Genomic DNA, 17492 nt, shown 5'->3' on the forward strand with positions numbered 1-17492 from the left:
TAGCATAGAATTGCTTTTTTTATAGAGATACTTAATAGAGATGTCTTATTTAATTCAGTTGGATAACGGTCGCTTTGATTGTAGGCTACTCTAAACGTCTGCTCTGCCCATCCAGCACGAGCTACAGAGTCGCACAGAAGGAATCACAGTTCACTGATCGCGTGACGAGAGTAATGCCTTCTGTACACCTAAAGACTTTGAAAAGATTTAGAAAAGACTTTATAAGATTATCAGCTCACATCTAAAGACTTGGTTTCACAGACTCACAGTCTCAGACTAAAGATTTTACAAACACTGAATCTTGTAGTGACACTATTTGCAAGACTACAACTATTTTTTTCCTCCATTCAAATAGGCATTTTTTTGCATATTTTTTGTTTTATGAGTAAAAATATGTTAATTTATATTGTTTAATTACAATAAATAACTTTCTTTTCCAGGAAAAAAATCAAATTAGACATTGTTATGTGAACATCTCTTAATAAAGAGTTGACTATTTAATGTGATGACCTAACTTTTTCACATGACTGTATATGGGGGTTATGAATCTATAGCCTATCATTATATGATGAGAACAATAGTTTGAAGTAAATGTCTTGAAAGGGTATAATTTTAAATGCAGGCATGTCGATGGCTTCGGCAATATCGGTCCACTTCATTTCTTTTTCCACTCTGTCGTGGTATAAATGGCAGTTTACATCAAAAAGCCCCAACCCGATCACACCAAATGCGTCTGTATAGATACAGCATGCAGTGTGTTTATCGTGTAATCGTGCATAGTATACACATGGATAGGTTTAGGGTGGGGGTGTGTGTGTAATTATACGCTTGGGTAGGATTAGTGGTGTGGGGGTGCGTGTGTATATCACGCAATAAAGTGCGTATCATATGCACGCGCAAAACTGCGTATCATATCCATGTAAAATCTCATTTTCGCGTAATAAATTGCACGATAAACACACTGCGTGCTATAGAGACGCATTTGCTGTGCTCGACAAGGCGCTCCTCTTTATCCACGGTCCCATTTTCGCCTACTTGGCGCTCGTTGTGTTTTCACAAAAAAAGACTGCCGGTCTTTAGTCTGGGACTGTGAAAATCCTTTGGTGTACGCCCAGCATAAGGCGAGATGAATGACGAGACCATGGCGGAGGATTTGTTGCACAACAGAGCCTAAGCATCTGGCAAATGTCATTTGATTACATTATTCAATTTATGTACCTGAAAACTACTATATGAAAAGCACATATGTATTTATGTTGGCCTGTTACATTTTTAAATGGATCCGATCAATGTTAGGCCTAAATGTAGATGATTTGATGGTGCAGTAATAAACTAGCTAGTATACCTTAAAACATGCGTTTTTGAACTTTGCTCATTTAAAACATGATCGAAACAAATCTATTTTAATGACAAAAGTATAGTTACATCGGTATCAGAATCCTATCGGTGCATCCCTAACAATTACCCGATGTTTTTGAGATTACAAAATGAGAATGCATGTGTACGCATGTTGCATGCATGCATGACAAAAATTGGTCAAGAATAACCTAAATCCCTCAGGCAGCCTGTCCTAGCTAACAGTGTACGAGCTCTTTGCTTATATGTACAAGTCTAGTGTCCCCTCTCTCCGTCGTCAACATTTCCTCCTGTCGTCTCTGATTTGTCCGCAGCCTCATCCGACGCTTTTCCCTTCATCGTCTTCCCGCTTTGCTTCTCTAGATTCGCCCTTTGCCATTCCTGACAGTGAGGAGAAACACCTCTTTCCCTGTGTCACTCTCTCAATTCTCATCTTCCTCTTCACACCTCCTCTCTCTCTCCTCATCCTTTTCTCCCCCTCCATCCCTCGTTCCTCTCCTTCTCGTTCTTTGTCCCTCGATCCGTGCAGCCCAGAGTTGCTATAGAAACCGATCTATTTGAAATAAAAGGGAAGGAAAATTATTTCTCGCTGGTTGTTTCTAACTCTCCCCCCCCCCCCCCCCCCCCCCTTTTTTTTCGCTCCTTTCCCGGACGCCGCTTCTCATCTTCTGCAGGATTTATAGAGCTAGATTTTAACATTATTTATTTGCGTGAATCGCATTCAGGGCTATTGTTGCCATGGCTACTGTGGGAACATTGACATAATATTACATACAGTGACCATGGCAACCTCAAGGGTCATCAGCAGAGTGCTATGCTAATGCTTGGGAGGACTGTCCACTTCCAATAGGCCGAGGCTTGAAGTATTACCTAATACCTCACAGACGTCCTTTCAGTGCACTAAATATTTGGCTTTCCAAACAAATATCAAGAGGCTGAGAATGCCAGATGTGGTTGTGTGTGTGCATGTGTGTGTGTGTGAATGCATACGAGGAAACACGCACAACCTGACATTAAGCTCGCTCTCAGAAGCCGTTTCATCATATGCCTTTTATTTTATGACTTTGACGTACTTTGATGCAAAAGAATGGAAAAGACTTGTCATTAAAAAGCAAGCGCTGCACTCAACTGTGGGAATCTCCTTCAATGCCGATCTAAAGCTGAGCTATGCTGATGATGAGTAACTAGCCAAGAGTCACAATGTCTGATTGATGTTCACACGCTCTTAATGCATTCATCAGTAGCTTCAAGTCAACATGAAAAGGCCGTTCACAACCCATTTTACTGTATTCCCAAATAAAAAATAAAATGCATTTACAAGAAGGGTTGCAAAGTTCTGGGAAATTGCAACGTTGGAAACTTTCCATGGGAATAAACTGAAACCTGTAATGTTAACCTGTAACATTGTATAGTTTAAAAAAAAACTCTCGCAGCATTATCTTGGGTAAAACAACCTGATTTAATGCAAATTCAGCTGAATTTCTAGAATTTCTACCCTGCATATGGAATATGTTTATTTTATTCAACATTCATGCTTTTTTTTTGTTAAATGAAAGAATCGATTAAAGTAAAAAAAATAATAATACAATATTTGTATTAGTTTGCATGCATGTCTGCTTATTATATTTATGTTTTTATATGATACAGTTTTTATAAATTACCCCATTAATTCCCGTTAAGTTTCCAACTTGGAATGTTTCCCAAATTCCCCAGCTTAACTTCCCATGGAAAGTTTTGAGAAAGTTTCTTTTTTTTAAATATTCAACAAAAAATTAAGGCAGGACTTTATTTAATCTATTTGCAATAGAGCGTTACACTTGGTTACAAAAGTATTTTGCCCAATTTTTTTTTTAAATGTTAGAGTTATAAGCCATGGACCAAACCATCCAACTCTTAGGGTGAATCACAACATTACAAACTTTGATTTGAAGCAAAATAGTGCTTGAAAATATACCAAACGACAAAGGTACAAGACTGTGTACTGAACTGCTTCAGTGAAGGAAAGAACTACAATCCCATGGAAGAATCATGAATAATGGTCTTTTTCACCAGTGATTAACACAATTATATAAAAATAAAATAAGTTTAAATGTTGGGATTTTTACTTCCGGGACTCGATTGCTGCGGGACAGGGATAGATTGTAAAGGTTAGCTTTAAAAAGCTAAAAAATGCTACCTCAGCAGACAGGATACGAATGTAGGAAAGCAACAAGGCACATCCAAATACAGTGATCGTGCCACATCCCGTCTTGAGATACCTTTACCTGATCGATTTTTATATACATAAACGCAATTGATTTACAGATAAACTGCGCACTCCTATGTTTCAGTGTTCTCAAGTTGTGGATATTTTCAGCAAACAGTTTACTTTGTCCATTCAGTTTAACAGCATTAAGGAGGGTTTGTTATCATTCAACTGAGCTGTGTAAATGCATTTTAAACACATTATGTTCTTTGTCCATGCAATAAAATGCACATCCCTGAATGAGTGCGGTTTATAGCGTATTTAATTCAACAGGTCAGGTAAAGATAATGGTATGACCCATTTCAGGGGTGGCCAAAATATTTGTATACAATGTATCTTCATATTTACTGGTAAAGCTTCATTTAACGGGTACTTTCTTTGACTCCACCTCACAACATGTTTTGATGTCCTTCAGGGGGATCAAGCCTTCTTTGTGTGTGTGTGTGTGTGTGTGTGGTGGGGGTGGGGTGTGGTGGGGTGGGGGGTGGGGGGGGGTACTTTACACCCTAAAGTAGTTCGTAAAATCTTTTGGCACTTTACTCCGACCCGCAGATAACCAGACTTGACCGCTGCTCTCTATTGATTGGATCGAGAAAAGTGAAAGTCACAAACCAGAATGGAGACAACTAGTGTTTCAAAGGTGGAGCGATCCCACAGTTTAATGAAAGAATATTGAAACAGATTTTACTTTACATTCACGTTCAATTTGTTAAAGTCCCCCTGTAGTAAATAATTGTATCCCTTAAAACTCATATTTGATCACCAAAATTACATATTTAAATTTTTTTCCTTCAAAAAAATGTGTCCTGCCTTAAAATAGCTTGAACGTAACTCTACACCCTTGCCTCATTTAGTATACACAGTTCTATGAATATGCAAATGAGCCCCGCCTCCATACAAGGTAGTTTGTGACGTCAGAAACACCAGAGATTTCAAACTGTGTTTTTGAGACCGTCTTTGGTTCACTGCAGTTTTAAGAAGAAAACACTCAGCAATGGTGTTGACACCACATAGACATATAAACAACATTAAAAGCCTGATTTTCACCACAGGGGGACTTTTACAATATTTAATAATATAGATTAATCCTAATTTACAAATTTACACTACCGCAAACATATCTAACATTTTAAGTTCAATTAATAGGCCTAATGTTATGAAAAACCATGAGCTAACAATGAACAACAGTAAATATATAACATTAGCCTTAATTTTTTTTTTTTAATACGTAGAAGTATTGCTCATTGTTGCATTAATTGAAAGTTATTGAAAAAGTGTAAACTTTTCTGATTTTTTTAGTATTAACTTGCACTAATGAATGCTCCTCAATAAGCCCAGCAACATATGTTAGTAAAGTCAAAGGGTCCATTTTGGTTTCCCATTGACTTCACAATGCATCTTTGTATTGAGTCAGCACCGGAACAGCTAGCATTTTAACAGCTCTACATTTTGGTCCACAACCTCACTGGGTGACCGGTAATAATGCTTTTTGATGCAGAACGCCTCGCTGTCTCCCCAACTGTGAATGGCTTTTTTATTGCGACTCGGCTGATTGGCCGAATTCGTCGATCCGCCCTCCCTGATTTGAAAACTTCAGAGAACGAGAAATGACATCACCAACATCATCAGCCACATTCCATTGCAGTGGGGGAGGGGATGTCTGAAAAACTCCCCCCCCACACACACACACACACACACACACACACAACAGAGGAGAATCTCATCAGGGTCTAGAGTACAGAGTGGCCTCTTCATCATGCGCTCTCTTTTAATTCATGTGCTTCTCCATCTCTCTCTCTCTCTCTCTCTCTCTCTCTCTCTCTTCCTCTCTTTTTTTCATCTGTCCCTGTTTCCCTCTCCTATTCGGTGACCCCTCCCCCTCTCCTCTGACTACAGGAATGCAAGAAACACATCTGGAACTTATTAGAAAGAGGGAAGGGGGAAAACGAACTGGGGGATGGAAAGAGGGAGAAGGGAAAAATGAGAAGACTGAGGGAGTGAGGAACGACAAAAGAATGAAAAGCAGAGCGAGGGCCAGAACAAGGGGCCACTCGACAAAACCATTTCTGGAAGGAAAGAAAGAAAGAAAGAGGTGTGCAATGCAGGAGCTAAGGCACATTTTAAAGGGATAGTTCAGACATTCGGACATTAAGCACAACATGTCGCTGCAAACGCGTATGACTATTTATTTTGTGAAAGTCAAAAGGTGACATTTTGAAGAATGTTAGGGTTGGTTTTTGTCCATACAGACTGAGAACTGGAGCTTTCAAACTTGAATAAGAAAGCATAAACACTGTAAAAGCATCATAAAAGTGGTTTACATCATGGCTCATGCATTCCGACTGAAATCTAACCTTTAAAATGCATGAGTCGAACTCGAGATCCGAATCATTCCAATTCGTTAACATTCAGCTGAGCTTTGTGAACCGGATCAACTGACTAATTGAAAAGAACTGACTAGATAAAGAATAAATGACTTCTCTCACACAAGTCGTATGGACCACTTTTATGGTATTTGGTGGTTTTTGAAGCTGGAAAGCTCCAGTTGCTATTTTTTGTGGTTGTATGGGGGGGGGGGGGGGGGGGGGGATGTCTGGTGCATTCTTCAAAATTTCAGAAGAAGAAAGATTGTGACATGGGAGTACATGATGGAGGAATTTTCATATTTGGTTAAGCTATTCTTTTAAACATGACAAAGACGCTGACAAAAAAAAACACACAATGTGGATGAATGGAAGGCTGTTCATCTGAAGGGAAACATGGCATGTTCAAAATCGTTTCAATGAGATGGGATGTGGGAGCCCCTAAAAGAGGCGAGGGGGGTTCAAAGATCCTCGTCTAAGCCGGGCCTTTGAACTTTTCCCCCCTCGCATTCATTGGAAGCAAGAGCAAGAGAGGGTGTGAGCAGCCTCTTCTATGAGAGCAGTCGGGCATGAGTAATAATGCCTTTCTCTCCCTCTGGCCTAAAGCACACCCCCCTCTGGTCCCCCCTCACCCCCCACCCCCCCAACAACAACAAAAAGAAAACTCAAATCTTTGTCAATTCATTGCCTCAGCTTCACCCACCTGTCCCCAGGGCCGCTTCTCGTACAGACTCACCTCCAGACTAAAACTACACATTTTCAAAATCCACTAGGTCGCCTGAACGATTAGTTGACTCATCGGTCTCAAAGTCGTGATGAAACAGAAGTAGGGACAGATCTGTTCCTCTGCAATGTGACGCATGTCCAAGTAAAACAGATTATCGAGGGGGGAAAAGTAGGATAGGGACTTGGTTTGAGGAGGTGCAGGGTTTAAGCGGACTAAATGATTGGACAAGCCCGGCATACGTCACCAGAGAGAAGTCAATCGTCATCCTGATCGAAAAATACAATTTAGTCAAAACTAATTTTAAAAAATGAAACGTGCATGGATGAATCATTCACAATAAGATCAATAACTTGCATTTAGAAAATATATAGGGTGAAATTGACTCGCATGGTGACTTAATGGAAGCCATATATTATTAGGTTGGTTTCAGGTTTTCACAAAGCTTTAAAAACATCTAGATGGAGCACAACCGAATGCAGCGCAAGGCTCTTGATGCCCAGTTTTAAGGCATGACACCCCAGGTGAACAGGGTAAAAAAAATAACTAATAGATATCACCATACTTCTCCAGTTGATTGATTACATCATGATTTGCAAAAAAAATTGGTATTACAAGTTTTCTGAAATATTACATTTAAATATGCAAACGAGGCACTAATTTGCATACATTTCTAGAACAAAAATCTGAACATTGGATAAAGACATTTTTTTTTTTTACATATTAGTGTCAGGGGGATTTGGATACCTTTTTATCACTTTATAAATAAGAAAAATCTGGCTGCTGACAGTTTTTTCAGATTTTTTTTTTTTTTTAGGAATAAAATGTTGTATAAAATCAGGAAAAGTATGTATGAATAAACCCCTCTGTAGAAACCTTCAGAATATAAATAGTGCAGTGCTCGAGAAAAAAACTCATTTTGAGAAAATGGCCTTTAAAGAGATGTACTGTAATTGAAATCTACAGACGCAAATAGATAAAGTGCTATAAAAGATTTAAAACTTAAGTGTATTTTGGATGGTTTCTTTCAACTAGTCAGAAAAAAACATTTTATGAAAAGCCAAAAAGTACAAAATCTTAAAATTGACAGATGCGTGAAAAAAAACGGTAGTCCTGTAGTGTCTCGCCTTAAAGGTTCAAAGGTAAAACGTACATTTATTTAAATTTATATTTTAAAAACCATAAAAAGAAAACGCATTGCTCATGCTAGGATTCTAAAAAGGGCCAAACACAGTGATCTCCATTATTACATTAAATGCTAGAAATAAATACTCTTCTATATCAAACAGGTACAGACCACAAACCAATTCCTCAATTTGATATTTTCTTTAAGTTCATCCAAAAATGAACATTCTGTCATCATTTACTCACCCTCATGTTGTTCAAAACCTAAAAGGGGATAGTTTGAAGAATGCTGATAACCAATACCATTGAACGGACAAAAAAAAGGTACAATCAAATCTCAAAATATCTTGTATGTTCCGGAGAAGGCATGAGGCTGAAAGTTATTTGCTGATCCTCGTCCCCTCTGCAGAAGACATTTGTGTTCAGAAACAAAAAGGGGGGATCGATACATCACATCACATCACTGACACAAAGAGTCATTGGTTGAATATGATTTCAAAATTTCAATCTCCAATTTAGGTTTTCTTACACAAAACTATCATAAAATTCAGAGAAGAGCACACAAGTCTCACAAACTACATTTATGGTGTTTTTGGGGCTTAATATGAAGATTCTTTAAAAATGGACAAAACCAGCTAATGGGTTTGGAACAACACGGGGAAAGTAAATGAAACACTTTGTCATTACACACAGAGCAGGTGTGTTCAATGCCGCTCACTGAGATCCACCTTCAGTTGTGACCCTGCTCATACACACCTGCCTGTGATTTACACTGAACCTGAAGACAGTAATTATGGTTCAGGTGAGTTTGATTAGAGATGGAACTATATCCATGAGCAGGAACTGAATATCTTCTTCTGCCTATTATTCCACAGCTCTATAAGGTCATGCGTGGAAGAAAATAAAGTAGATTTATTTCTTTTTTCTTGACAAAAACTCATTAGATTGTGTTGTACAGCGATTTATCAACATATATCTTAAAGTACCCCAATGAAGCTATTTTAAAGGTTCCTAATTTTGTTTTGGAGGTCTTCTACGATCGTTTTACATACATCCAAGTTTAAAAAACACTTTAATTTTCTCATAATGTACATTTTTATTTGCACATCACCTCATTTTATATAGAGTCTAAAAACTATTTGTTTGAATATTAGGTCTCGCTAAACCCCTCCTTTCTTCTGATTGGTCAGATGGCCCAGTCTGTTGTGATTGGTCTACTCTGCCCTGATTGGTCAGATGGCCCAGTTTGTTGTGATTGGCCTACTGTGCTCTGATTGGTCAGATGGTCTGATTGAATTTTTTTCTTAGTTATGTAGGTTTGTAACCGGAAGTGAGACTGGAATTGCTAATGACTCGAAATTGATTTGAAAATAAAAAATAAAAAATGTGCAGACTTTTTATATTCACAAACAGCTATATTACACACTGCATGAAAGATAATATTCAAAAAAGCATAACAGGGGCACTTTAACCATACACTCTAAAAAATGCTGGGTTGTTTTAACCCAATGTTGGGTCAAATATGGACAAACTCAAACGTTGGATCAAAAATGCAATTTAAAATTTTTAACTCAATGGCTGGGTTTGTCCATATTTGACCCAAAATTGGGTTAAAACAACCCAGCATTTTTTAGAGTAAGAAATACCGATACAACAGGAAATCTTGCTGACACTGCACAAATGCACTTGATCACCTTGTTGATTGATATGATGCTGGGGTGCATAAGGATTCTTTTAAAGACAAAGATTTGTAATAATCTATAAAAAAATTTAAATAAATCCTGCACAGTAAAAACACAATATCAAAGTATGATGTAGATTAAAAAAGTTGATTGTTTGTAAAAGGTTAAATTACAGGACATGCCACAGTGTGATTCATGGGACTGCTGCATGCTTTATTAGAGGGATTGCTTCTGAAAGACTCCTGATGGAGTGAGCCTGACGCTTAAACTCACATTACAACGGCTTTTCACTGTACAAATTATAGACCTCTTCATTATACACGAGTGCGCAATGCACAAATATAACAACGCCTGACATGTTTAAGAACGCCTGACAAACCACAGGGAAAAATACACTACTAGGGTAACAAAAAAAATTAAATTATCCACATATTACCTGGACAGAATCTGCAACTTGGTCTAATTTCTAATGCATTACGAAAATCGAGTGCGCCGTTCCAGTAAGTGCAGATGGAGTCGTACTCACTTCAGTCTATTCAGCAGGTTACTATGCTTCACAATGTGTGCTTAATCTTGACCTATATTACTACACTGCGTACAGTATCATTGAACAGTTATTGGAAGGACAATGGCTGTATTGTTGTGAGGTCATCACTATTGTCTCTGCTACTAACCTTAGAAAAGTCATTACAGTTTAAAAGCAAAGTCATGTTGCTTTATGAGCTGAGGCGTCTGACCTGAGTATCATTTTCTAAGCACTGATACCTTAATAGTGATACACTCCACCTTAAGACATAATAGCAATAAATCATTACATTACATCAGCGAGTGTGTGTTACTGTACAGTTGTTACAACAAAAGCAATGCAGTCAACTTGAAAATTCGTTCATTTACTCATTTTAAATGCGTGCTAAATTTCCACCGACAAAACAAAGTTATACAGATCTGGAACAACACTGAGGTTGACGACAAAATGACAAAATGTTCATTTTAGTGTGAACTATCCCTTTAATGCGCTGCTACCTGTAATGCACACTGTACCTTTCATTCATTCTATTGAGTCATTCTGCGTTCTTCTTCATTTTATAATGGCTTTAAACGTTGTGTGATGCAGAACAAAGCCGTGTCTGTATCCTTGGAAGACAAATCTCCCCAGATCTTGTCGCATGCTGACGTTCAAAGCACCTGAACCTGTCTTCAAAAGGTATTTCTCGATGAATATGCATGTTTCTGCTATGATTCTGGACCTTATGAGAACGGGTTACATCATTCGTTATACCTTCCTGGGACAAAAACACGCCCCTCACCTATGATGGAGTGCTATGTACCTGCTCTCTCCCTCACACACACACACACACGCACACATGCACAGTGTGTGACAATAGGGAGGGTGTCCGCATAGGCGCGATCACGGGAAAAGATGCTGTAATCTAACAGGTAGAGCTCTGTGCTGTCGCCTAGCAACTCGCTGGATACATTAATTCAGGCGCACCTGGATTTGCACAATGCAAAACGTTAATTGGCCATGCGATATGCAGGGAAAATTCTGTGATGAAACGTACTTGACTGTGAGTGTCAGACATGATGCGCAGGTGCTGAATTACCTACAGGAGCCAAGGGGAAAGAAAACGAAGTGGTGCGTTTCTTTATGCGGGAGTCTGTCAAAGAACCCCATGCGTGCGTGTGCATGTGCGCGCGTCCTCAAACCTCTCGTCTACTTTGTATTCTCATGACGAGAACATGTTTGACGGGAGCGACCGCCGTTCTTCGGTGTTCCGCACTGGCAGAGTCATCACGTCATAGAGGGATCGAACGAACGAACGACATCACCGTTAACTTTGCGCGTGGAACGCAAAGGTCACGTTGCACCTTGATGACCGGACGGACACGAACGCTATAAGATCCACAGTAGATCTACATCTCCCCTCGTTCTCCCCTTTATCTCTCATATACTCTCACACGTTCACAACTTTCAGCTCGCGGTTCATTAAGCCTAGTCTCTTACCTCTGTGGAAACTCAACGCCAAACTCAGAAGCAGCAGCAGTCCATGCATGGTTCAAATCTCCTCATGGGGAGCGTCAAAATCCCTCCAACGGCGGATTATAATCCTTCCATTCACGTGTTGGCTGTGTATTGCCCCTTGTGTCCCCCCTTCGATACTTTTTAACGCATTTCTGGTCGTTTTTCTTCAGCCGTTCCCTCTTTTACCCTCCTCTCTTGCGTCCTCAACGACGCTCCGGTTTCTTATTAGTGGCACATTCCCTGTTCATCTCTCTCTCTCTCTCTCTCTCTCTCTCTCTCTCTCTCTCTCTCTCTCTCTCTCTCTCTCTCTCTCTCTCTCTCTCTCTCTCCCGTGTCAGCAGCTGCTCCCTCCCTTTCTGGTTCTTTTCAGTGATGTCCAATTCATGAACGTTCTCTTGAACCGAATCTTTTTAGTGATTCTGATGAACCGGTTCGCTCACAAATCGAACGGGGTCTATCCTATCCTATCGGTTTTCGAGTCAAATAACTCGCTGACTCATGAATCAGAAACTTCCTTTTAGATTTCGGATCAAAGAATCATTAAAAATGTTATTTGCTTTTTTCCATTTAACTTTTAGACCGTTATGAAGAGTTCTTTGAATATAATTTTGGCTTTATTGTAATGTGTACAAATATTTGTATTAATAATTTTAGTGTAGCCTATAATTAATCAATTATTAATTAATATTAATTAATATTTTCCAACGTGGAGCTTTATTGGAACATTTAATAATTTTTTCCCCTTTTATCCATAGAGAGCCTAAGTCCCGCCCCTCCGCTTCCGGCTCATGGGACCTTATTTCGGAAAAAATATGTATGGAAGTCAATGGCGAGAGATAACTTATCTTTTTATTCCGTCTGAACTGTCCCCTGAACTACACATATGATGTTTGTCAATTTAAAAGGTAAATATGAAAGTCAAGAAAGTCGCAGTTTGTCATAAAACAGAAGAGTAACGTTTAGTTGTATGTGAAAATCGCTCGATGAACTACATCTCTCGTCTCGCACTATGTAGCCTACGTCACAAGATCCGTTGCTCGTATGTGTGTATTCTGGCTCAAAACACGAGTCAGGCATGACGGCGTAACGTTAGGATTATAATGTAAGACTATAGAAAAAATGACAGACGTTAGCTTCAGTAAAGTTAGCTTCATTCATTGAGAGAAAAGGTATGACGTCGCATGTGCGCCTTCTGGGTTTGTAGTCTTTGTAATTACGTATTTTCACAGTCTTATACCTCAACAGTTTTACATCAAACTGCGACTTTCTTGACTTTAAAATGTATCTTTTAAATTGACAAACATCATATGTGTAATTCAGGGCACAATTCAAACGAGATCAAAATATTTGTTGTCTCTCGCCATTGACTACCATACAATATTTTTCCGAAATAAGGTCCCATGGTGGTCGACCGGAAGGGGAGGGACTTAGGCTCTCTATTGCCTACATGAAATTAAACCAAGTAGCCTATAGAACAGGCATGTACGAGGTTAAACATTCAGAGTAGTTTTTGACCAATTCATACTGGATCCAAGAGTTTGTGTTGTAGCCTACATGCTAATGAAATAATAGGCTACTTACATATTCAGATTTTTTTTTTCTGAAAAAAAGAAAAGAAAAGTTTGACCAACCCACAAAAAAAAAGATCGTCTATATTACAGAAAGAGCATTATTTTCCTCGATACTTTGAAGAGGGTTTTTTTACGCTGAACTTTGAATCGGTTCATTGAAACGAACGTTCGAAAGAACCGATTCTCGGCACTGAGTCGAATTCTCCATCACTATTTCCCTTTGCCCACCCCAGTTCAGTTGAGTTGCCCTCCCTCTTCAGAACTCCAGAGCGACAAAGAGAACAGACCCCGCGGGGCGAAGAAATAAACCTTCTCTTTTCTTCATATAGAGATTGGACTCGCGTTTTTGCACTGTGCGTTCAGCCCTGTTGGAAGGAGAAGGACTTTGAGGGGGAAATGTTGACAGTATGCATTAGGCTCATGCCAGTAAAGATGGAAAATATAGGAACGCATTAATTTAAACTTGTCTATGGATGTAATTGCAGATTGGCAGTAAAAGGTTATTTAAGATCGCTGGATTGTCAATTATGAAATCCTGAGTTGATTTTCGTGATCACTTTCAGACTTAACGTTTTCTGAACGTACGGTATAGGCTACTGTACATATCTTTGTTTGCTCCGCCATCTGCTGGACAGAATCTCAACTAGTTGGCAGACTATTTGGACTAGTGACAAAATTACAAGGTATATTAGATTGGACTGTATGATAATGTTATCATTATAAACTTCTTAAATAGGCTATTTAGCCTACCACCCAGAATCAAACCTCAATGCAAGATACTTTTTTGGCCATAAAAATAACCCAGATCTGCTGCTTGAACTTGGCTTCTTATGCATATTAAATAACGCTCAATGGGAGCGTTATTCTCGTATTTCTCGTCGTATTTACCTCTGTCTCAACAAACACAACACACAAAGAAACACGTTTTTTAATGTAGGCCTATTACAATTCTCTCAAATACAATTAATAACAAGGCATTATGATTAATTTGTGATTGGATTAAAATAAAGGCATTACATGCGCATATTGTAAAGGGATTGAGTGAATAAATATTGGGTGTTGGAATCATTTTTTTTAATAGAATTTTTATATTTTTACAACAATTTTTTTTTTATTGATGTACAGCACTTTGGGCAACCTTGGTTGTATTGAAATGTGTTTTGTAAATTAAATGAAGAAGAAGAAGAAGAAGAAGAATATTAATAACATGGCCATAACATTAAAAAGCAATTTCACTTCACTGTTACCATTACGTTAATCTGTACATGTGACAAAGATATATTTATTATTATTATTATTTAGCAAATCTTAGAATTTTTTGCACACCAACCAAAACATTTGATGCATGTAATTTTACAGTGATTGGATAATGATTTTTATTAAATTAATCAGTCCATATAAAATCCATTCATTTCGGTTTTACATGTATCACCTTATTCTGCATGCTTTTAGTCAACGCGCATAGATAGGGAGCTGCCTTAAACCATTACACTCACATCGTTTATGTGCACAAAAGACACAATAAAAGCAATTAACATGCCCCATCCGAGAGCTGCACTGCATCTCTGCCGGGACTCGAACCCGGAGCCTCTGGATTAGAAGTCCAGCGCGCTATTCCATTGCGCCACAGAGACCGAGCCAATAAAAGTCGATCAGACCCGCTTTAGAGACACACTGAACAGCGAATGCCTTCATCAGCATCCAGCAGCATCAGGACCACTGCCGCCATTTTGGTTCTCTACGGACGGCCAGTAGAGGGCGCTCTAGCGCAACTAAACTGCAGCTCTGAGCCAACATGGCGGACTTTTGAACCTCTGACTCTTCTGGCAAAATCAAACAATTGATCTGTGCTCAAAAATCCAACAATGCTTTCAGATCATACACACAGCGAGTCAAAATGATAAACATTACAGATCATTCATTCATCAATACATCAAAAATGGAGAACACAGAATCCAAAGCATGCAGTTACAGAAAAAAAGAACATTGTAACAAAGTAAACAAATTTTGCAATTACGTCAAAAAAGTATAGTAATGAATGACAACTTATAGTAAGGTGAATAAATCGTATACTGTATCCACTGCAAGTAGTATTGTACTGAATATTGAATAGGCCTATCGGATGTCTGTATATTCACCACATAGGCCTAGCTACTGTGAAAATACAGTGACCCACCCACCCAACTGCAAAAGCCAAAAAAGTTAAACTCTAAAAAAAAGTAAAAAAAACTCTAAATGAAAAGCATGTTACAGTAAAGTACACTCAGAGGAGTTGTGCAACTACAAAATCAGGGTCAGTGAGAGAGATTCATGTCTTCATGTTGATCCGGCCGGAGGAGTTTCTCCACATCTCAGACAATGTCATCTCTGCAGGCAAAGGGAAAAACCCTAAAGCAGATCAAGCCTCGACAACATCTCCACACCTTGCTCTTCCTCATCCTCTTCCTGCTTGTTCACCTCCTCTTACTCATTCTCTTCCTCCTCTCCTTACTGTAGGCTATATCGTTTCCATCCATTGTTGGTCTCAACATTCAGTGCAACATTTTGAGTAAACTGTGGGACTCTGAACTGACTTGTTTTATGTACAGTTGGTTTGGTCACATAATCAGAAATAAGTGTGAACAATTTTGAGTCGTTGTGTGTAAACGATGACAGCTGTGTTGAAGTTGTGTTTAATTTTCACCTACCTGTGTTTAGCATTTTGAAACATGTGCATCACAGTGCGAAATGAGTTTGAGTGAGTAAGAGAATGTGTTTAGAGTTTTGAAAAAAGAGTGCATGAGATTTGCAAAGTGTTACAACTACCTGATCTTGTTTAATGTTTTACAGAAAGAGTGATTTATTCGACAAATTGGTTTAGACTATTGAGAATCTGGTTCAGAGAATGGGGTTTAGTGTTTTAGCAATTCAGAAAAACTGTAAAAATAAAAATACTTTTTAAGACTTAAGATTTTTTTCCACAAAAATAATACTTTTAATAGTACTATTAGACTTACCATGGTCACTACTGTAAAAAATAAAAATAAAAATCCTTTCCTACTTGACAACACATTTTTTTTTACTTCCTCAAATAATTAAATGATTTTTAAAGATGTGTCCAGCTCTAAACAGGATACCCAGTCATGCAAACAATTTAATCACACCATGTTCCGAGCGTCAGTCTGCGTGTAGAACGAACGAGAGCGCAAGTGGTTTTTTCTTAATATTCAGTTCTCTTGTTGTTTAGTGTATTATTTTCCAGAAAGTAGGGCTATTTTCGATTCTGTGGTTATTGTACATTTTTTCCTTCACACAAATCTGTATTTTAATTAGACGCGTGACTACTTTATATCACAGCCGCGTCTGAGAAGTGGGCTATTGCAGTTTAAATTTTATAGCACTTAAGTGTAGCTGTTCATAGAGACAGTTTCGATTTTCTCCCATTTTCGGATTATTTGATTTGCCTGTGCTAATTGGCTGGCCTAGCAGCAACTGTAGAACAGATATAAGGCTAGGAGAATCAGAACAGTGCAGGACGAGCGTCAGTCTGCGTGTAGAACGAACGAGAGCGCAAGTGGTTTTTTCTTAATATTCAGTTCTCTTGTTGTTTAGTGTATTATTTTCCAGAAAGTAGGGCTATTTTCGATTCTGTGGTTATTGTACATTTTTTCCTTCACACAAATCTGTATTTTAATTAGACGCGTGACTACTTTATATCACAGCCGCGTCTGAGAAGTGGGCTATTGCAGTTTAAATTTTATAGCACTTAAGTGTAGCTGTTCATAGAGACAGTTTCGATTTTCTCCCATTTTCGGATTATTTGATTTGCCTGTGCTAATTGGCTGGCCTAGCAGCAACTGTAGAACAGATATAAGGCTAGGAGAATCAGAACAGTGCAGGACGAGCGTCAGTCTGCGTGTAGAACGAACGAGAGCGCAAGTGGTTTTTTCTTAATATTCAGTTCTCTTGTTGTTTAGTGTATTATTTTCCAGAAAGTAGGGCTATTTTCGATTCTGTGGTTATTGTACATTTTTTCCTTCACACAAATCTGTATTTTAATTAGACGCGTGACTACTTTATATCACAGCCGCGTCTGAGAAGTGGGCTATTGCAGTTTAAATTTTATAGCACTTAAGTGTAGCTGTTCATAGAGACAGTTTCGATTTTCTCCCATTTTCGGATTATTTGATTTGCCTGTGCTAATTGGCTGGCCTAGCAGCAACTGTAGAACAGATATAAGGCTAGGAGAATCAGTCCACCCTCTCATCACTGGGCATCACTGGAACTCCTCTCCACTGGTTTGAGTCCTATCTCACAGGTAGGTCCTTCAGGGTCGCATGGAGTGGCAAGGTATCCAAAGAACATCAACTGACTACAGGGGTTCCTCAGGGTTCAGTTCTTGGACCGCTCCTCTTCTCCATTTA

At 38.7% G+C, this 17492-nt stretch overlaps 1 protein-coding gene across 2 annotated transcripts in view; it reads right to left on the minus strand.

Moving 5' to 3' along the window:
* Nucleotides 1-11781, minus strand: part of kirrel1a (kirre like nephrin family adhesion molecule 1a) — a 45116-nt gene extending 33335 nt beyond the window's left edge. For both annotated transcript variants that reach the window (XM_079597780.1, XM_079597779.1), the window contains exon 1: nucleotides 11501-11781. In XM_079597780.1, coding sequence (XP_079453906.1) covers nucleotides 11501-11549 — 49 coding nt within the window. In that variant the 5' untranslated portion in view covers nucleotides 11550-11781. The remainder of the gene's footprint in view (nucleotides 1-11500) is intronic.
* Nucleotides 11782-17492: the final 5711 nt, after the last annotated feature.

Source organism: Phoxinus phoxinus (genome assembly GCF_949152265.1).
Source record: "Phoxinus phoxinus genome assembly, chromosome: 2".
Classification (NCBI taxonomy): domain Eukaryota; kingdom Metazoa; phylum Chordata; class Actinopteri; order Cypriniformes; family Leuciscidae; genus Phoxinus; species Phoxinus phoxinus.